Source organism: Procambarus clarkii, chromosome 92, assembly GCF_040958095.1.
Source record: "Procambarus clarkii isolate CNS0578487 chromosome 92, FALCON_Pclarkii_2.0, whole genome shotgun sequence".
Classification (NCBI taxonomy): domain Eukaryota; kingdom Metazoa; phylum Arthropoda; class Malacostraca; order Decapoda; family Cambaridae; genus Procambarus; species Procambarus clarkii.
Window position 1 is genome coordinate 11,249,569 of NC_091241.1, and position 21,587 is coordinate 11,271,155.

The 21,587-nt window shown below is 41.3% G+C and overlaps 3 protein-coding genes across 3 annotated transcripts; 1 reads left to right on the forward strand and 2 right to left on the reverse strand.

Moving 5' to 3' along the window:
• The first annotated feature begins 396 nt into the window (after positions 1 to 396).
• LOC138359649 (uncharacterized) lies at positions 397 to 3,267 on the forward strand. The gene is made up of 2 exons (XM_069319062.1): positions 397 to 468; positions 2,722 to 3,267. The coding sequence occupies exons 1-2, from the start codon at positions 397 to 399 to the stop codon at positions 3,265 to 3,267; spliced, it is 618 nt and encodes a 205-aa protein (XP_069175163.1).
• A 513-nt stretch (positions 3,268 to 3,780) lies between these two features.
• LOC123774945 (uncharacterized) lies at positions 3,781 to 5,329 on the reverse strand. The gene is made up of 2 exons (XM_069319064.1): positions 5,229 to 5,329; positions 3,781 to 4,507 (listed from the first exon to the last, which is right to left on the reverse strand). Exons 1-2 carry the CDS (start codon positions 5,327 to 5,329, stop codon positions 3,781 to 3,783), a joined length of 828 nt encoding a protein of 275 aa, XP_069175165.1.
• Positions 5,330 to 10,598: 5,269 nt separating this feature from the next.
• On the reverse strand, positions 10,599 to 21,141 carry LOC123775052 (uncharacterized). Its single transcript, XM_045769843.2, has 6 exons — positions 20,414 to 21,141; positions 18,897 to 19,000; positions 15,684 to 15,785; positions 13,360 to 13,464; positions 12,152 to 12,318; positions 10,599 to 10,967 (listed from the first exon to the last, which is right to left on the reverse strand). The coding sequence occupies exons 1-6, from the start codon at positions 20,520 to 20,522 to the stop codon at positions 10,952 to 10,954; spliced, it is 603 nt and encodes a 200-aa protein (XP_045625799.2). The 5' UTR covers positions 20,523 to 21,141; the 3' UTR covers positions 10,599 to 10,951.
• Between the last annotated feature and the right edge of the window lie 446 nt (positions 21,142 to 21,587).

Genomic DNA, 21,587 nt, shown 5'->3' on the forward strand with positions numbered 1-21,587 from the left:
AGAATGTGGCTCAAGGTTGTTTCACACAACCTATGAGTACTATTCGTTTCACCTTTGCATGAATATAAATGGATTTTGGGAAATGTAAGAAATCTATTTCATAGTTTGGGGGGAACTACAAAAGTTTAAAAATTGTTGCACATTGACCATTATTTTTCAAGACAAACATTTAAAGAAATTTTTCTCTGAAACATTTAAGTTTAAATTTGTGAAACTGAAGTTTGAACGTGCAGAAATAATTAATAAAAGTTTGGTAATGTTTCTCTATAAAGTACTGTTGCAAAAGACACCACATTTTGTGAATATTATTCATCTAAAAATACTAAAATTGTACATGGAGATAAAATATACAGGATATAGAAAAAGCAAGTTATTCAATCTTAAGATCTTGCCAAAATGTGCCAGGATGTTGCTTCACAAGAGTGCGATACAACAATAAAAAAGGGCAAAGTGCAAAACTTTTCCAAGGTAATTACCAAGAAAAAATTAAGTGCGGTACTTATTGAAGTTAGCATTCGTGCTATATATAGCCTTCCAGGTGCTTGGCATTTTCTTCTGATTACTTGCTTGAAGCTAGTGTGGAATTTAAACATTTCGAATCACTCTTGTGTTGCAGTTGTACTGAGGGTACAGTGTAGAAAAAAATATTGGAAAAGTTCTTCAGTTTGTGTGTTTCTAATGTAGATTATATATATATATATATATAACAAATTACATGTAATTCAGTATAGGGCTGGTGGATGAGTTTTTATTTATGCGTTTGTTCACTTTGTTACTTTGTTCACTTTCACTTTGCTTACTGAAATGAGGACAATTGTCTAGTTTGTAGTTGGCTTGGTAGTTATATTTTAGTGACTGTACAGTACTGTGTACTTTTTAATTGTAGATAATTGCATCCTTTAAGTTTTCTCCTAATCAATTTTTATATGAAAACAGAGCTAGACAGTTATACTGTACTGATTTAGTGCTTTGTCTCGGTATGTACCAAATTATTTTCTTTCGATATCTTGGGTACTATTTATAAATGTCGAATTATTTTCTCTGGTACTATTTATTAATTTTTCAACAAATTCCTTGTAGTGTAGTACAGTATTTTTATAAATTGGTTTAAAAAATTCATATTTAATATTATTAAGATTTAAATATATGCACAGTGCCTAGAATGTTGTTAGCTAGCAAAATACTGTATTTTAAATGCTGTTAAAATAAAATTGTATTTCTACAACAAGTGAATTATACAAGTCCAGTGTGAGGAGGTTTGTTCATACTGAACTTTGGTATTATGTAATCTGACATTCAAGAACTTAATAAAAATCATTATTTAAGTTTTTCTTTCTATCCTTTACTTGTATTTAGGTATACTGTTTATTACATATACAATTTATTGTACATTGCAGTGTATGCAATATGTCCATAAAGTCTGGAAATGAGATAATCAAAGTTTCTGTTATTGCAGAATCAGTCCAAAAATGGGATTACTGTACATAAAATCTAGTAGTTTACAAAGAGAAAGTGAAGGAGTTTATATTTTAATAACTATGAAATAATGTGCAGCATTGGTAAACATCACAACATTGATGAAACACTCGTATAAACTTTGAAAATTATCGTTCAATAATATATTGACATGTATGCAGGTGGAAACTTTGATTAGTTGTACTTGTATACATCTTAATTATGTATATTAATATTTTTGTATAATTTAAAATTGACCCTAACTGTGGCAGGTGGATCAGTTAATCCAGTGTTCTGACAGGCTGTTGAGATTTACTTCTGAAACTCCTCTTCTTTCCCAAAGTGAGCAACGAGACCGATCCGGTCTCGAACATGCCTTGTTTGGCTTGGTGCCAAACCAAGCAAATATTGCGGCAGCCAGAAAAATGATAGAATGGATTACGAGAACTTTCAAATCCAGGGATCCCATCACAATGGTTGTACTCTTCAAATCACTTGTGTTGTCCCGTCTTGAGTACTGCTCAGTACTTACTTCCCCCTTCAGAGCAGGAGAGATTGCTGAAATAGAGGGAATACAGAGAACATATACGGCACGTATAGACGCAATAAAGCACCTAAATTATCTAGAAAGGAGACGAGAGAGATACCAAATAATATACACATGGAAAATACTGGAGGGCCAGGTCCCTAATCTGCACAGTAAAATAACAACATACTGGAGTGAACGATATGGAAGAAAATGCAGAATAGAACCAGTGAAGAGTAGAGGTGCCATGGGCACAGAGAACACTGTATGAACATCAGAGGTCCACGGTTGTTCAACACCCTCCCAGCGACTATAAGAAATATTGCCGGAACAACCGTGGGACATCTTCAAGATAAAACTAGACTGTTTTCCAAAAGACATTCCGGACCAACTGGGCTGTAGTGGGTATGTGGGCCTGCGGGCCGCTCCATGCAACAGCCTGGTGGACCAAACTCTCACAAGTCAAGCTTGGCCTCGGGCCGGGCTTGGGGAGTAGAACTCTCAGAACTCCATCAACCAGGTCAAAAATCATATTTCCGATAGGCATCGTATTTTGAAACCTGCAGGTCAACTTGGGCAAAATCTGACCAATCACCGTTTTCACTAGTTTGCATATTTTCAGTATAAAAAATTGCAATTTAAAACTCCAAATATGTGAAATGAGGCAGAATTCGGCTCAAAAATAACGGCCGAGTCGTATTTCCCATGCTGTGAAGCCTCATGCTGTGTTTTTCCTGAAGCCACATGCTGTGTTTATCCTGAAGCCTCATACTGTGTTTATCCTGAAGTCACACGCTGTGTTTATCCTGAAGCCTCATACTGTGTTTGTCCTGAAGCCACATGCTGTGTTTATCCTGAAGCCTCATACTGTGTTTATCCTGAAGCCACATGCTGTGTTTATCCTGAAGCCACATGCTGTGTTTATCCTGAAGCCTCATACTGTGTTTATCCTGAAGCCACATGCTGTGTTTATCCTGAAGCCTCATACTGTGTTTATCCTGAAGCCACATGCTGTGTTTATCCTGAAGCCACATGCTGTGTTTATCCTGAAGCCTCATACTGTGTTTATCCTGAAGCCACATGCTGTGTTTATCCTGAAGCCACATGCTCTGTTTATCCTGAAACCACATGCTCTGTTTATCCTGAAACCACATGCTCTGTTTATCCTGAAGCCTCATACTGTGTTTACCCTGAAGCCGTATGCTGTTTTTATCCTGAAACTACATGCTGTGTTTATCCTGAAACCACATCCTGTTTATCCTGAAGCCTCATTCTGTTTATCCTGAAGCCATATTGTAGGGTGATAAATTTTGCCAAAATCGGCTATTTTCTCATTGTAGGTCTCAATATTTTTTACCCAACGCCACGAGCAAGAATTAAGCGCTTAGCTTCGTCAACATACAGTTCCTAAAATGTGAACTCTATTTTTTTTGTAAAATAGTTTTTATTCTACGTAAGTTTGACGGGTTGGTGGTCCTATTAAGTCATTAATGTGACATCAAGTAATTAATGAGGCGATTATTTTTTTGATTCTGGAATATTTTTGAAAATTAGGTCAAACAGGCGGGAACTTGTTAGCTTGGCTACAGAATACCTCATTAAAGGCAGTGCACAGCAAGACTTCCTCGAGGGTGGACGCGCTGCAGAATGCTCTCCGCTCATGTTACGTATGTGTTTTATTTTTTTTATGTATGTATAGATACCTGAATACGTTCAGTGGTTCACCATGAAGGGAACCACTGGGTAGTTGGTGGATTGTATGTTACATAATGTACCATTATAGTTCCATGTCATTTTGTCTAGTTCTGTGATATTTTATGAATATTTTCATTGTCATAATATGGTAGTTCCCAACTGTCGGGGATAGGCAGCTTGTCAAGCTTATCACTGTCGGGGATAGGCAGCTTGTCAAGCTTATCACTGTCGGGGATAGGCAGCTTGTCAAGCTTATCACTGTCGGGGATAGGCAGCTTGTCAAGCTTATCACTGTCGGGGATAGGCAGCTTGTCAAGCTTATCACTGTCGGGGATAGGAAGCTTGTTAAGGTTATCACTGTCGGGGATAGGCAGCTTGTCAAGCTTATCACTGTCGGGGATAGGAAGCTTGTTAAGGTTATCACTGTCGGGGATAGGCAGCTTGTCACTGTCGGGGATAGGAAGCTTGTTAAGGTTATCACTGTCGGGGATAGGCAGCTTGTCAAGCTTATCACTGTCGGGGATAGGAAGCTTGTTAAGGTTATCACTGTCGGGGATAGGCAGCTTGTCAAGCTTATCACTGTCGGGGATAGGCAGCTTAAGCTTATCACTGTCGGGGATAGGCAGCTTGTTAAGCTTATCACTGTCGGTGATAGGCAGCTTAAGCTTATCACTGTCGGTGATAGGCAGCTTAAGCTTATCACTGTCGGGGATAGGCAGCTTAAGCTTATCACTGTCGGGGATAGGCAGCTTGTTAAGCTTATCACTGTCGGGGATAGGCAGCTTGTTAAGCTTATCACTGTCGGGGATAGGCAGCTTGTTAAGCTTATCACTGTCGGGGATAGGCAGCTTAAGCTTATCGAGGACCTTCTAGGTCATCTATACTGACCTTCAGGATGCAACCTATAAGTTGCCTAACTCCCGGGTGGCTATTTGTGGATAGGTGAACAGCGGCATCAGGTGTTAGGAAACGGAGGAAACAATGTGCTCAAACGTCTTATTCTGACACCTAATCCCGGGATTCGACCCCGGTATTTTCTCGTAATAAAGTTGGATTCTTTCTAGAGTTACAATCGGGGGATGCCGGCTCGGACAGATATGGTTGGGTACGTTTCCCTTCACCTGATGCCGCTGTTCACTTAGCAGTAAATAGGTGTCTGGGACCTATAGGTGTCTTAGTCAGCTGTTGTGGGTGGCATCACCGAGGAAGGTTTAAAGATGGTCTGGGCTGAGGTCATTGCCTGCCTGATTGGTGAAGATTAAGCCACCCAAGAGGTGGCACGGGCATGAATAGCCCGTAAGGTGACATTCTTGATTGATTGATGAAGATTAAGCCACCCAAAAGGTGGCACGGGCATGAATAGCCCGTAAGTGGTGGCCCTTTTGAGCCATTACCAGTATCAATAGATGATACTGGAGATCTGTGGAGGTGCGACTGCACCCTGCGTGAAGGAATATGTCTCCCGTCGTGACATGCTTGTTGTTTTAGATTCAGCTACTCAGAACAAAAGTTCCAAGTAGCACGGGCTATGGTGAGCCAGTAGTGGACTTACCTGGCACAGGAGCGAGGCTGTGTATGTGTGGTGACATGCTTGTAGTACTCCCCTTTTATAAAGCCGCCCTCCTTCACCTTACTCCTTAACTGGCTATTCATACCCGTGCCACCTCTCGGGGTGGCTTAATCTTCATCAATCAATCGCCTTACTCCTTACCTCTTTCCCCGCACCTTTCACTTCTTTGCCTACACACCACCATCGCCCCCCTCCGCTATGCCTCACGCCCGCTGTGCTCTGTAATTCACTCCAAATTGCCTGGGCAGTAAAACTCTCTCTGAACCTGTTCTTTTGTTTTATTATGTCATATTTCTCATCTTGTTCATTTCTTCACCTCTCTTCTCCGCCATCTTAGATTTCTCCCCTTACTCAGCTAGTGGTGGTAACTTGTAATTGGGAGCAAGTTAGCCTAGGCTGGTTGGAGTGGTGGTTAATGTTTTTGTTATATTATTATTTTGTATTCTCACATCTATATATGTACTCTCTTTCTCTGCCCCCCCCCTGTTATTCTGCCTCTGTCTGTCTGTCTGTCTCTCTTTCTCTCTCTCTCCTCATGCATCCTCCTTCTATGCGTCTATATACTTTAGCGCGAAGAAAAACAAGGGTAATACAAGCACTAATGACAATGTCGTTGAAAGACAAATAATCACAATTGATAAGGTAGTAATTACTAAGTTAATTTACGAGTACCCCCCCCCCCTCCGTCTTGGGTAACAGTTCAAAATTACCGTTAATAACGGACATTACGGCGGGAATTGCCTGTAAATCCAGGTGACGCACATCACATATTTAAAAGCCAAATTTAAAGTTAATTCTTTCCTTCTTACTTTCACTTTGTCTTTGCTTTTGTAAGAACATAAACACAGAGGTCTCAAGGGGCAGGAGAGAAACAGAAATCATTATTAGGTAACTAATTATGTGGGGTGGAAAAATCGCAAGGGGATATTAAAGCAAGAGGTCGTTTATCTTGCCATAGTTGGTAGACGGGAATGTAATACCCCGGTAGGTTCATCAGGGTCCTCTTTACAGCCAAAACCGTGTTCAGACGGGAACAAATAACGACCTACGGGAGTTCGCTTTATTGTCGAAATTCTTGCCATAAAGGCAAGGGAGTTGAGCTTAATTGGATAGGTGTTGGTGGTGGTTTAGTTGGAAAGTGAATGTGTTGATTATTCGCAGTTCATTGTCAGTTTGATGAAGTGAATTCTGCGTGGACCTGGTCGTCAGCGCCTCCACCAGGTGTTGCATTTTGTTTATCGTGCGCTTCAAATGTTCAGGAATATTTTTGTCTAATCTGTGGACTAGATGCAATACCCGGCGGTGTCCAGGTCTTCTACATTCAGCCTTCCACCCCCCCCCCCAACACCACCATACACATCCAGCTCTTACACACACTCCCTCTTCACCCCCCCCTTCCACTCACACACCCTACCCGTATCCCCTTCAGTACACACACCCTCCCTGTGTCTCCCCCCCCCCCATCACTGCAACCATCTCCCACACACATTATCTTCACTAACCAAACGGTTGCTCCCAGAATGGAAATCTGTCATCAGAACAGATTTTACATGTCAGGATGTGAATAGGCAATGTTTGTTTCTTAACACATTTAGATACATCTGCATTTGTGCAGCTACCCTAGACTATATGAAGGGGAAGTACAGTGTGTAAAAAGCTAGCTACGTTGTACTAAAATCCCACATCATACAGGATGGTTAGTCTTACAAAGGCATGTGATAAGTAGTCTGCACTGGCAAACTATGACTTTTTTGTTTTAAGTCTACGGAATTTAGTGCTGAACATTTCACATCCACCGGCTTCCAGAAGGATGTACATAGGGGCCGATTTTCCTCTAGCAGGGCGTGGAGCCGACCCCTCCTCCTCATGGCACTCGTCAAATCACATCATCTCTCCAAGCATCTAGCCTCCAACATTTGGCTTTAATTGATAGATTTATAGATTTGATTTATTAGGTGGGAATTAGCGCCTTTAGAATATTAATATTTATGGCTTTAGTTGCACTTGCTAATAATACTGTTTGTATTATGTAGGCGTTCTTAGTGGCATAAATTTGACAGTTGATTAATGTGGGGGGGGGGGGGATACCCCCTTTTGAAATTCAAATTCAAAATTCAAATTCAAATGTTTATTCAGGTAAAGTACATACATACAAGGGGTGATACAAATATTGATGAATTTATAGATAGAGCTAGTACATACAATGCCTTAAGCCACTATTACTTTGTTCTCAATAATATTTACACTTCGTGTATTTTTTGTCGGGTTGGTTCATATCTGTTACAAGCGTGGATAGCTTGGCTGCCGTTTGTGTGTTACCCATTCTTCACCCTTTAGTGTCTGTGTTGAAAAGCAGGAGGGCTGTACCCGGTTAGCACCTCTGTAGTAGACAGCTGACGCGGATGTCTCTGAGACAAAGAAAAGGTTGCCTTAAAAAAACTATCAGAAAGAGCGATAAGTTGGGTGAAGGAACTAATTTTCAGGAAGGCAGTCGGTCACAGTAAGAGAAGGTATCAAAATTGAGAGAGATAACGAGCAGAATACCTTAAGGGTCAGGAATAGGGCTACGCCTGTTTCCAATATACGCCAAGAACATAACTGGAAATAAGTTCGTTCATATAATGATGGCTGACGATGTAAAAACCAATGTGAATAATCAGAGCATTGCAAAATGTGACACACTGCAAAATAAGCTAGACAGGTGGTCTTGAGAAATGGCTACTAGACTTTACCCCAAACTAATGCGAGGTTATGAGGATAGGAATACGGAAGAGATGACGCCAAATATTCCTAAATATTGTACAGACAGTCCGTCCTCCTAAGGTTTCCCAACATCAAGAAAACGGTCAGTTTAAAGTGTTTTCTCCTAACCTACCAGAGGACCCAAAACAGAAAACGGGACAGTACGTCACTTTCGCGAGCCGCTTCTATTTTCTGGTACGACAGGTTGGTACAGAATGAAGAGAAAGCAGCTTCTGACTTGTAAAACTGGGGAAGTGTTTAGTTACCACATTATAGCATTGGCATCGGCTGTATGAGCCATGCCCGTCCTCTCACCGGATATGTCACGTTGTTTACGGAATCAGCCGTCCGTTACAAATGCAAAGTGTTTGTAAAAAATAAAGCACATAAATATTGACGTTTCTATGCATCGGCATCGATAGGTTAACGGGGTTCATGAGGTTCGTATGTCTGGTTACGTATGTCTGGTTAGGTAAAACAGTTGTGCTTTTTACGTTTCTGGTTAAGTAAGATAGTTGTATTTTATACGAAGTGGCCAATCGAAAAACTGTTTGTATACTAAACAAACTTTCGGATCACCTCCAGTACTTGGACAAAGAATCCTTCAGGAATGGTATATACGTACTACATGAGACCTGGACTTTGGTAAGCCGCCCCGGCATGGAACCCATACATAAAGATTAAGAACAATAGCCAGAAAAGGTTCCACTAGTTACAAAAGTCTCGTGTCTGAGCCATGAAGAAAGGGAAAGTGATTATCACTGGAGGAAACAAAGAACAGGAGAGAAATGATAGCGATATAACAAATACTAAGGGGAACTGACACTGTAGACATGTAAGCAATGTTTAAAGCAAGAAACAGTACAATGTGGAGACATTGATTGGGACGGAACACACACATATCAAACGTAACATGTACAGCGTATATGTTGTAAACAAGTGAACTGGATTACATGAAGTTAGACCTTACAAGCGCATTTCAGTACACACACACACACACACACACACACACACACACACACACACACACACACACACACACACACACACACACACACACACACACACACACTCTGCTCAGGGTATTTATTTTGATGTAATTATAAACTATATCATAGGTGAAGACAGGTGGCTCCGCCCTGGCGAGGAGAATACCAGTGGCTCGCACCGTTGGCACCAGTGCCTCGCTCTTCCGGTCACTAGTGCCAGCGTCAGACAATTTAGGTGTCTGGGAGGTCACTGTGCAGAAGGCTCTAAAGACCTGAACAGGTACCCCTCTGCATCATCGCTTTTCTTTAAGCAAACTCAGTCTATCGTAGCCTATCGGAACCTCACTGACACAACCTAACCGAAGAGAAATAAGAACTAAAATAGTGTTTATTATGATGTCATAATGTGCATGACTGTACAGGTTTTAGACCCTACTGAAGTGTTTCGTGAGAAGAATAATTATGGAATATTCCCCCCCCCCCTCCCCATTGTTCACTGAGTCACGTGTCAAGTGCATATTTTGTCATGATGTATATCTTCCCGTTCCTAGAACTAATTTGTAATGACGGCTGGAAGTCTGTTTATTGCTGCCAGTTTTGTGTCGGTGCTTGGAGGGGGTTGTGCGCCAGCTCCCGAGACCCGCCTTGCTGTCGTTTGACCATCCTGTTTTCTTGCAACTACTTACTGTAGACTCTCATCTGTTATTCTTCTGTTTTTTAAGTTTCCATCCATGTCCCCCTTGTTCTACCCTGCCTGAAAGTGAACATTTTCTCTTAGTTCGATCTTGTATAGTCCTCTGAGAAACTTGTATGTCGTTATCATGTCTCCTGAATGCTTTCTCTTTTGTTTCAAGTCTGGTTTGGTTTCTTTGTAGTTCATTCCTGACAGTTCCAGTGCAAGCCACATTGAACATCTCTTGAGTTCGCTTTTGTTTTGTTTTTTTATACTTGGGTTCCACGCTGGGGCGGCATACTCCAGAATGGGTCTCATGCGTGTTGTGAACAATGTTCTGAAGGATTATTTCCCTAGGTCCCTAAATGCTGTTCTAATGTTTGCAAGTTTCGCATAGATTGATTGTGTGTGTGGATGCTTGTATGCTTATGGCTGTGAGCTTGTTTGTGTCAGTGTGTGAGTCTATTTGCATCCATTTTGTTTAGATTCCTCTGAGTTGAAGAGTTAGCTTTCCAATGCCGAGATGTTTTCGTTGTCGTTGATAAACAAGAAAGGTAGATCCTTGAAGACCTGCAAATGGCGGGTGTTACTATCATCGTGAGAATCCGATGTTCACAAACTGGACACTAAAATCCAAAGAATAAGTCACAATAACGAGGCTGAAAATTAACACAATCCACTCATTTTAACTGAAAGTGTCAACATTTCGGTCCGTCTTGGACCCTTGTGACGACGTTTCGGTCCGTCCTGGACCCTTACGGAGTCGTGACAAATTCTGTAAAAACAAGAAGTGTATTCGATCAGGATACCTTAATCTTGCTTATCAAAATAACCATTTGGTGCGGAAATGGAAATCCACAAGAGATTAAGGAGACGCCGGAGGAAGCGACTTCTGCTTTGGGAAATTTCTTGAATTAATTTGCATACCACTTAGGTCAGGAATACAAGTTTTGTGTCAGATGGTTTATTTAGCTCTTGTGAGCCCTCCCTTACCAAACACTTTGATCATTAAACCTCAACCCTGCCTTGACTGCTACTCTGTAACAGACGATGTCAAGAATTCCATTACATGTGCATGAACTTCGTGTTTGAACGTCCTTTAGGAGTCAAGTGTGTGTTTTAAAGACAGAACGTCCCTCGAATGGCACCTGGATGATGTTCCCTTAATGTCGGCATGTCTTCTGTGGCTGTGAAGAACCTCCACGGCCTGATACTCCTCTCCTCCATGTTAGTGTCCCAGTGAAGACCTGCGTGTGTCCTAGTGGCGCGGATGTTGTACTGTGGCAGGTGGTCTTCAGGGCTCAGTACAGCTCACACCTGTATTATAAACATATTAGATACATCAACAAACCTTTGAATATAAATTAACATATACAGTACATTCGTAGAAGTTTCACATTAACATGGACGTTAGGTGGTTGGTCCTTTCTCAATATTTTATCCGCATCTGCTTAGTTGTCAGTAGTTAGGCTTGCTAGGTTATGGTAATTTGATATGGTAGTTTGATAGGTTATGGTAGTTTGTGTAGTAGAAACACTAGAGGAGGCCACTTGATGTACGGAAAGCCATCGTATGAGTGGGATATGTCGGTTTCCAGGATTGTCTGGATATATCATGGAAATAGATCTGTAGGAAATTTTGTGTATGATGAGGTTGGATGGTCTGTTGGTGTTGGTCTGTGGTGTGGTAGTTGTGGGTGTTGATGGTCTGTGGTGTGGTAGTGGTGGGTGTTGATGGTCTGTGGTGTGGTAGTGGTGGGTGTTGTTGGTCTGTGGTGTGGTAGTTGTGGGTGTTGATGGTCTGTGGTGTGGTAGTGGTGGGTGTTGATGGTCTGTGGTGTGGTAGTGGTGGGTGTTGATGGTCTGTGGTGTGGTAGTGGTGGGTGTTGATGGTCTGTGGTGTGGTAGTGGTGGGTGTTGTTGGTCTGTGGTGTGGTAGTTGTGGGTGTTGATGGTCTGTGGTGTGGTAGTTGTGGGTGTTGATGGTCTGTGGTGTGGTGTGGTAGTGGTGGGTGTTGATGGTCTGTGGTGTGGTAGTGGTGGGTGTTGATGGTCTGTGGTGTGGTAGTGGTGGGTGTTGATGGTCTGTGGTGTGGTAGTGGTGGGTGTTGATGGTCTGTGGTGTGGTAGTGGTGGGTGTTGATGGTCTGTGGTGTGGTAGTGGTGGGTGTTGATGGTCTGTGGTGTGGTAGTGGTGGGTGTTGATGGTCTGTGGTGTGGTAGTGGTGGGTGTTGATGGTCTGTGGTGTGGTAGTGGTGGGTGTTGATGGTCTGTGGTGTGGTAGTGGTGGGTGTTGATGGTCTGTGGTGTGGTAGTGGTGGGTGTTGATGGTCTGTGGTGTGGTAGTGGTGGGTGTTGATGGTCTGTGGTGTGGTAGTGGAGGATGTTGATGGTCTGTGGTGTGGTAGTGGTGGGTGTTGATGGTCTTGTACAACATGGGATAATACAGTGTACTTATGTAACCTGTACATCATCACAGAATAAGTATAGATGACTGGTACCTGCACAGCTCCGGGATAAAGACCTCCCCGGACGAGCACTGGGAGACGAGTGCGGGCGGGCAGACGCAGGAGCACGTGGTGGCGTCCCACAGGCGCTGACGCACCTCGCACATCTCTTGTTCCTTTGAGTCGCACACGCATGCGCACTCATCCGTATTATTAAGCACCTGCAGCAGGAGGGAAAGGCAGAGTTATAATAATGTTTTATCTTTGTAAGAGTTCATACAGCAGGAGTAGGGGTCGCTAATTTTTTTTTTTAGCTGCTATTTTTCATAGTACCCTTTATTTTATCCGTTAGGGATCATAGCGTACAGAATGCGACGTGTTATTTGACGGATAGGTTGTCGCATCCTGAACCAGGATTTATTAAGCACTTACGAAACCTGTACATCTTTCCGCAATCATGGCGGTTTTATTTACATTTATGTTTACAAGCTCCAAAGCACTGCGAAGCCTATCAATCTAATGGTATTGGCTAAATCTACGACCTTCGACTGGTTCGGAGCTCGTAAATTGTTTATTAAGTACCGAGAAAGCCTCCATTATGGAGATAAGAGATGCAGACCTCGTAAGCATCACGAAATGCCCGAGATATCCTGGACAGTGACTGGTGAGGTTTACATAGACTTGAAAGTCGGTTATAGAGATGTGGTGTAATTGACGGTGCATCAGTTAAATTCAACAGTGATAATAAAGCTTTAGTGATATTGTCACTGAATTATTAGTGACAGTATGTATTAGGGATAGATGACTGACATTCTGTGATACAGAAACCGTGACATTGAATGTGAGGTATTGCTCATTAATAATAAGCTAGTGAAATAAACTCTGCGGTGATTGTATCCATTGTTGAAGAACTTGGGTGATTCAAGAAGTCGTTGCAACCTCTCGCACAAGATAGTACATATATGACTTATTGTTTATAGTCACTATTTGGCTGATTGATAAGTACATATGTGGTATATGCCAAGTTATATTTTGTTTACCGGGAGCCCTGAGCATCTATTTTGGTGGTGTGCTGGAGAAGAGGAGAGAGGCAGGCAGGGTTCTTCTGATTACTCTAACTAAACTCTCAGGGTATGTTGATGTCTCTCTCCCCTTTTCCCTTCTCTTCCTTCCCCCTTTCCCTCTATTTCCCATCCTCCTTCCCCCAAAACCTTGTCTTTCTCTGTCTACATCATTTTGCTCCCTCCTTCCCTCTTCCTCACCTGGTTGACAGGACAGGTTCTATCACAGGCACAGCGGCAGCCTGTGTGCTGTTCCACCTTCACCTCCATGCAGGTTCTGGTTCTCCTGTGGGCGTGGGCGTACACCTGTGGACGTGGGAGAGGTCAGTGTTGTGGGAGAGTTCCACAATTTTGGCCCATACGAGGCAGCTCCTATTGACCCCTACGAGACAGCTCCTATTTATATCTACCCAAACTCATTCATATAAGATATTAGTCTAACCTGTATGTGAAATAATTCGGCAATCCCACGTCTATTATGTTACAAGGTAACCTGTTCCATAAAACAATAATCCGGTTTACAAACCAGTATTTACCCAGGCCTTTCCTGAATCTAAACTTATCCAATTTATATACTTTCGTGTTCTGTTTGTGTTGAAAACTCTTACATTAGGCTACATTGGCGTAGGTTTTGATATACATTTTACTATTATCAATGTATTATACTGAACACAAGTTGCAAACATTTTCAATTAAAAATTAATGAAAATATCATAATAAAGCCATAACTGAATTGAAAATCAAGCAATAAAGTTTGTCATTGTAAATGGGTTTGCTAGAATTTAAACATTAGGAGTAATTTAGAAAAAAAAACTGATTCCAATTAAAACTCAGTTATTTAAAACATCTCACTAGTATATTTGGAATCCTTATTTATGTCAGTTTCAGGAATGATAGTGTTGAACGGGAGTGACTCTTATCAAGAGCAGTTCCCTGCCTAAAGTGTTACCAGCTAACTCTGACCAACAGAGCTTTGGCAACTGTTTTCGCCAGCTCAAATCTCACAATTTGACAACCGTCAAAATTTTGGGATAGAGTATCTTAGGCTATCTCTACTCTACCCCCTCAATTTTAAAGTTTCAACTTGCCAGGATATGTGGGGACCGACCTGTGAGATTTATATTTTTTTAATTTATATGAATTTATATTTACGTTAATTTATATACTTCGATAGCAATTTGTATAATGATAAGTGGACTGTATTTCTGCAATAATCTCATAATCTCACAAATCGATCCTCTACACATTAGGGGGGGTTTATATTACACATATGCAGCCAATCAAATTACAGTAATAGCTACATACATTGATGAGGTTCCTTCTCTTATAGTACAGCAGGTTAGTCCACCAGGTATAACTAGAGTGTAGACACCAAATTATCCTCTTTGAGGTAGCTTCTATCACCCAGTAACTGGTGCACATAATCTTGCATCCTCGTCTTGACCTGTCAAAAGTGCGCTAGCTGTGAAGCCAGAATCCTATATATGACAAGCTATATCAGAGAAAACACTATACAGTACATGGAACATTAAAGACCTGGCTTAATTACCTTTAGTATGAGGCGATTTCGCGTTCTAACCGGCTAACCCTATATCCTGACATTAATGGCCATAAATGAATGATAAACGGGTTTCGGATAGACACTTAACTTGTATTTGTAGACAGCGTGTTGACAATGGTACACCTTTGGGTTCCATAACACTACGTCCAAGTAAATTTAACAGGAGCCGAATTTGCTCCCGTGTGAGCCTCTGGTCTCATATAACAATGATGGCTGCCCTCCTCCTCACTCTGACGCCTGGCTTACATTGTCCACATTTCAGAAAGTGATAGAAGGGTCACATTTACTCTACTTTAATATTGATAATTAAGTTAATTTATATAAGATGTTTTTATGATGGTAAAGTCCAAAGACTAATATAAGAAGAACAATTCCCAGCAGAATAGCTGGTGAATTATAATAGTATGTGGTGATGATATCCCGTTTTCTTTAGATGGTAATTCCACTACAAGTTACGTTTTCTATGGGTAACTTGCTTATACAACAGCAATTATCTGTATGATATATTAAATGGTGTCGGATTTTCCGACAGGATAGGAGGAAATCTTACCGAGCACAATCAGCCTTCAGGCGGTAACCAACGGTGATAGCAACCCGTCCTCTTAAAAATAACGTCACTTTTGGCTCGTATGCGCACTATGGCCAAATTTGGACGTAATTTGAAATGAAATCGACTCACAAAAGTGACGTTCTGTTCCGTTTTCTATTTGAGTCGTCCCGCCTACGCGCAGAGGTTATAAGAGGACACTTTATATTAACGTTTTTCATAACGTTTTGAAACTTTATGAGAATTTCCTGCCCACCTAACCTATCAGAGGACCCTTAACTTACTGTTGTTGAAAAAAAAATCCCAAATTTATTTTCATTTTTTTTTCATTTTCAAATTACGTCCAAATTTGGCCATAGTGCGCATACGAGCCAAAAGCGACGTTCTTTTTAAGAGGACAGGTTGCGTTAAACTTACCGGGATGATGAGGTCGGTGACGTAGAGAGGGATGCAGCTGTAGGAGCTGGGATAGCAGCTTAGACCCTGACACCTGGTCACCATCACCACAGCTGGAGTCACCTGGCCCGGGAGGGGATGGTGACATTAGTGCTCGCTATCACCTAGTTTTGTCAGTAATTGGATGTGATTAGAATGCAATTAGGGTATCATTAGGAGAACCGAGGTTGAGGGTTATATATACTTTCAAAGGGGGTTTTGGAATTAATGTGGTTAATATGTAATTAGGACAGGGTTAGGGTGAGAGGGAGAGATTGGGTGGAATGATTACTATCCCGGGCACCACCGGGTTCTTTCTCCTAGTGTAATTATAATATATATATATATATATATATATATATATATATATATATATATATATATATATATATATATATATATATATATATATATATATATATATAAAATGTGTGTGTATTATACATTATATAATGTATAATTATATAAACATATATAATTATACTTATATAGGTTACAATACAAAAGCGAGATAAATGGTTGTCAATGCGTCAAGGAGAATGAGAGAGAAAAAAAGATATAAATTAGGCCGTGAGGGTAGAGAGACAAATGGCCTGTGAGCCAGCGCGGGTGAGACTGAGGATAGACAACACTGGCCTTTATAGTCACATTTAATAATTCATCGTATATTCGAAAGACGATCAATACGTCAGTAATATCAGTTTAATTCATGTCTGAGTCTAGCAAGAAAATATTGTGGGCGAGTATTCACCTCTGAATAGCTCTTGATAGTGTTTTAAAATTGGAAATGCATTTGAAATTAAAATATATACTAAATATATATATATATATATATATATATATATATATATATATATATATATATATATATATATATATATATATATATATATATATATGCATGGAGAAAAACCACATGCGAAAAATAGAGAATGTTAAACGCGTTTTCGGCTTAAATCGCCTTCATCAGAGCAAAGTAGAATCATTCTACTTTGCTCTGATGAAGGTGAATTAAGCCGAAAACGTGTTTAGCATTGTTTATTTTTCACGTGTGGTTTTTCCGCATACTTGGATCAGTATTTTTGTGATCGTTGTTGCATATGTATGTATATGTATTTCTTCATACATCGGTGGGTACAGGAGTAGACGACTTATAACTCCTGTTAGCATGCCGAGAGCTTTCCTTTCCCATTGCTCATGGTAAACTTTACTAGTTTTCCCTGGAATACGGCCCATCAATCGGTTTACAACCTAATACCCAATTGCTGCTGGGTAAACAGACGAATGCAGTTAAGGATTGGCTCTTGGTGAATTTTCCCTGGCCAGGACTCGAACCCAGATCAAATCGCTGGCGAAGCCCAGCGAGTGTGTTACAGTTAGAAACTTTACTTATAAATATTATGAATATTATATATAGTAACTAGAGATATTGGTCCTCCGGTAAACTTTATATTAGTACTGACGATACTATAGTAACCCCATGTTTCCCTGGGGCCAGTTTTTCTATCCCCGTTTTCTAACATCTGTTCTGTAGTTTCTACAGGGCCACAAGATGAAATGGTCTACAGGAATATTAGGGCTTCTACAGGGCTTCTCCGAAATGGGCAAACCCATTTCAAGACGCAGTGTTGCCTATTCCTATCTGCTACTACTCGCTGGTCAGGTGTTTTCTGTCTCGCATATTCTTTTGGAAGAATTTTGTTTTCGTAGTGGTTTAAAGGTGCGAAATTGCGTTGTGGTTTGAGCAGAATTCCGCCTTTACTAGCAATGTAGGAAAGCATTCATATGCCGTTTGCAGATTGTAAATGTAAAATTTTAAATTTCCTTACGTTTACCTTATTCACTTTCTTCAGTCTCAGATGATGAGGGTTATCATTATTATGAGTGTTCTCTCTCTTCTCCTCTCTCTAAATATATTCTCTCTTCCTCCCCAGCTTTATCATCCCCCCCCCTCCCCGCCCACTTCATCCTTGCGTTACTTCAGCTTCAAAATAAACTAAAAATCCTTTTATTTACGAAGAGAGCTGTTACAGCGGCCGTAACTCTTGCGTGTAAAGCATTTACTGGGGCTTGGGCCGACCAGCTGTCTTGTTGGGGTTAATGTTGGGAGTCTGGTCAAGGCCGGCTGTCTTGTTGGGGTTAATGGTTGACGTTGTGAGTCTGGTCACGGTCGGCTGTCTTCTTGGGGTTAATGTTGGGAGTCTGGTCATGACTGCTCTTTTCTTGTGGGGTAATGCTGCCAGTGTTAATGCTCTCCACTTTAGCAATAGATTTCCATGAATGTGCTTTACTGTATGAAATTATAAGTCAAACAGCCTGACGTAGATCTGTATAGAGGTGGACCTGTATACGTGTCATCTTGAGGGTCCTGGTGACCTTGAAGGTCTGTGTCCTCCGCGACTGGTAGATAGACGCCTTATCCCAACGTTATGACACTCAACTCAACCCTAAGTCTTGTGTAGTGGAACCACTTGGGCTGGACGGTAGAGCGACGGTCTCGTTTCATGCAGGTCGGCGTTCAATCCCCGACCGCCCAAGTGGCTGGGCACCATTCTTTCCCCTTTTCCCATCCCAAATATTTATCCTGATATACACAGAAATCACAATAGCGTGATATATCAAATGAACAAATCCACAAGGGCCGTGATGAGGGTTCGAACCTACGCACAGGATGTTCCCGGACGCGCCTTAGTCAACTGTACCACGACATGGTAAAAATAGAATTACAACCTGGAGTGCTACTGCTCTCACGAGGATCCCGAAGCTTCTCCGAAGCCCAATCAGGGTTTCACACAATTCCCTCCCATGCACTCGGGCTCTGTCAACCAGATGCTGGTTTGATAGAGAATATCCCGTGCGTAGGTTCGAATCCTCATCACGGTCCTTGTGGATTTGTTCTTTATCCTGATGCTTTCCCCCAGTGCTTCCCAGATAGTTCCCTTCCCTTCCCTTCCCTTCTCGTGTAATGGAGCTACGCAGCCCTATAGGACGTTGTGGAGAATTTAACAAAATTTCAGCTTTCTTGTATGTAGAAGTAAAAAAGCCTAGCCTTTACTTTTGTTAAATGTAGTGAGTCACATACTGTTGGTTATAAATGCAGGTTAGTTAGAGACGCGTTGCTCTAGGGTAAACACAGACCTTGTATAGACAGGCTCTAAGGAATACAGTCATTCGTACAGACTAGGGCCAACTCACAGACTCGTAGCCACTGGGGATAGGCACTGGCACCGGTTGCTCCACGGGCCGACAATTTCCCTTCCGGATGAGGTCTGCCACTAACGTGGCGTTCCCACACATACCTGTCGACGGATAAAGATCTGTGGTAGGCTGGAATGGGTTGTGGTAGGCTGGAATGGGTTGTGGTAGGCTGGAATGGGTTGTGGTATTGTGTAATGGGTTGTGGTACAGTGTAATGGGTTGTGGTAGGGTGGAATGGGTTGTGGTACAGTGTAATGGGTTGTGGTAGGTGGAATGGGTTGTGGTAGGGTGTAATGGGTTGTGGTAGGATGTAATGGGTTGTGGTACAGTGTAATAGGTTGTGGTAGGGTGGAATGGGTTGTGGTAGGGTGGAATGGGTTGTGGTAGGGTGTAATGGGTTGTGGTAGGGTGTAATGGGTTGTGGTAAGATATATTATTTTGCGATAGGCTGTAGTTGTCTGTATTAGGCTGTTGTAAGCTTCTAAATATGATGTAAATAATTTTATGGTAAATATAACATTGTAATTGTCAGTAATAACAATTCTAATTTGTCCTTTTCGTTATATCTTCTAATTTTCGGAAACATTATTCCGTGTATTTCATTATTTTAATATAATTGAACATTTACTAAATAGTTTTAGAATTTTATTTGTATCCATTACACTAAAAGTACACCATAGCAAAACGATTTTTTAAATTAGAAGTATGGACTAACGAAACGATATGAAATTAATTGATACAGTTATAAGAAGCGCGATGAATTCTGAGAAGAGGAGAGCGGCCCTCATCGTTCGTGGAAATAGAATTGAATAGATCTTTAGAACTGAAATTGATGGGATGGAATTCAATAGAAGTAATTTATTTTAACACTGACAGTGTTGATTTGAAGAGCCAGTTCTGGTCTTACGCTCAATAGGATGTTAACGTACATTACCTTACCTTAAGAAGGTATTCGTATAGTGAATTATTGTATTTTAAGGATAAGATATTCCTAGTGAATTATTGTATTTTAAGGATAGGATATTCCCAGTGAATTATTGTATTTTAAAGATAGGATATTCCTCGTGAATTATTGTATTTTAAGGATAGGATATTCCTAGTGAATTACCGCATTTTAAGAATAGGATATTCTTAGTATATTATCGTATCCTAAGGCAGTATAGAACATAGAAACTGAATCAATACGTGGTTAATATTTGGAGTATATTTAATTTTTTATGTATCACGGTTCAATGTTTTTCGATTCAATTCATCACAGACTTTTGATCGTTGGATTATTAGGATATTATTAGGGAAATAATGGATCCTACCTCTTTGCTGATGGTTTAGTGAGATATTATAAGGGAAATAATGAATCTTGCCTCTTTACTGATGGTTTAGTGAGATATTATGAGGGAAATAATGAATCTTTCCTCTTTACTGATGGTTTAGTGAGATATTATAAGGGAAATAATGAATCTTACCTCTTTACTGATGGTTTAGTGAGATATTATGAGGGAAATAATGAATCTTACCTTGTTGCTTTATCCTGGAGGAGATTTGTCTAGGCCTGTAGGCCATACACAGTAGAGTAGTGACGAGGATTGTGGTCATGGTCAACCACAGGTCCTGGAGTACAGGCATTGTGGGTAGGCAGGGAGGGACCTTATCACACCCTGTGTATTAAGATTTACACTGACACCGATATAAACGTTTTATCAATGTTTACAACTGTAACGACGTGCTCTGCGTCCAAGTTTACAGTAGCAGTAACGTACACGCCATACGCAAGTTTACACAGGCAGAAGTGTCACCACGATCATTGCATTGATATAGGGGGGTGGGAAAGTGAGTTCTTGTCACAGACGTGTTGTTGAAGTTAATCTTGCTGAGGACTGGACGCGTGAAGAAGCCTCCTGGTATGGGTTAGGTGCGGAGTTACTGTAGCTCCTGTATTGTGAACCTGATAATCCAGCAGCTGTAATGGGGAGACGCAGCCGTTCTGGAGAGACGCTGATGTGATGGACTAAGTCTAAAGTTAGACTAACCTGTCTAACGGGGGTTTCAGATATAAACAAGAGGGCCTGCGTTGAGGGCGGTGGTGATACTGTACTTCAGAGGTCCTTGTCGTGGAGGGGCGTTGACGTGGGGACATGAGAGGTTCTTGAGGTCCTTGGGGTCCTACCACTCCTCGCTGGTGCGTGCCGGGCTATGAGAAGTGCGGCGTCCTGTACTACAGCTGCTGTTGTCTCCTATAATGTGTAATCGACACCGGAAATCCGTTGTTAACCGAGTCGAATATGAAATTTCTTTAAACTGTAACACGCCAGATGGGGATTTTTCAAGGCCAGCTAGTTTGTTTCTGCAAGGTAGGTGTGTATTCACTTAGTTGTGTTTGCGTGGGTTGAGCTCTGCTCTTTCGGTCCGCCTCTCAACTGTCAATCAATCAACTGTTACTTACTATTAATTAATTTTTTACACACACACACACACACACACACACACACACACACACACACACACACACACACACACACACACACACACACACAGGAAGCAGCCCGTAACAGCTGTCTAACTCCCAGGTACCTATTAACTGCTAGGTAACAGGGGCATCAGGGTGAAAGAAACTGCCCATTTTGTTTCTCCCGGTCCTCGGATTACGAGTCTAGATCGCTGTTAACTCGGCTATCAGGCTCCCAGGGTCAG

Coding starts and splice junctions, on each gene's coding strand:
- LOC138359649 (XM_069319062.1), top strand. CDS start 397: ATGTGCCAGGATGTTGCTTCACAAGAGTGCGATACAACAATAAAAAAG. Junction 469..2,721: donor AAGTGCAAAACTTTTCCAAG/GTAATTACCAAG, acceptor TTTTTCCTGAAG/CCACATGCTGTGTTTATCCT.
- LOC123774945 (XM_069319064.1), bottom strand. CDS start 5,329: ATGAATAGCCAGTTAAGGAGTAAGGTGAAGGAGGGCGGCTTTATAAAA. Junction 4,508..5,228: donor CAGCCTCGCTCCTGTGCCAG/GTAAGTCCACTA, acceptor TATCCCCGACAG/TGATAAGCTTAACAAGCTGC.
- LOC123775052 (XM_045769843.2), bottom strand. CDS start 20,522: ATGCCTGTACTCCAGGACCTGTGGTTGACCATGACCACAATCCTCGTC. Junction 19,001..20,413: donor CTCCAGGATAAAGCAACAAG/GTAAGATTCATT, acceptor ATCCGTCGACAG/GTATGTGTGGGAACGCCACG. Junction 12,319..13,359: donor GAACCTGTCCTGTCAACCAG/GTGAGGAAGAGG, acceptor CTCCTGCTGCAG/GTGCTTAATAATACGGATGA.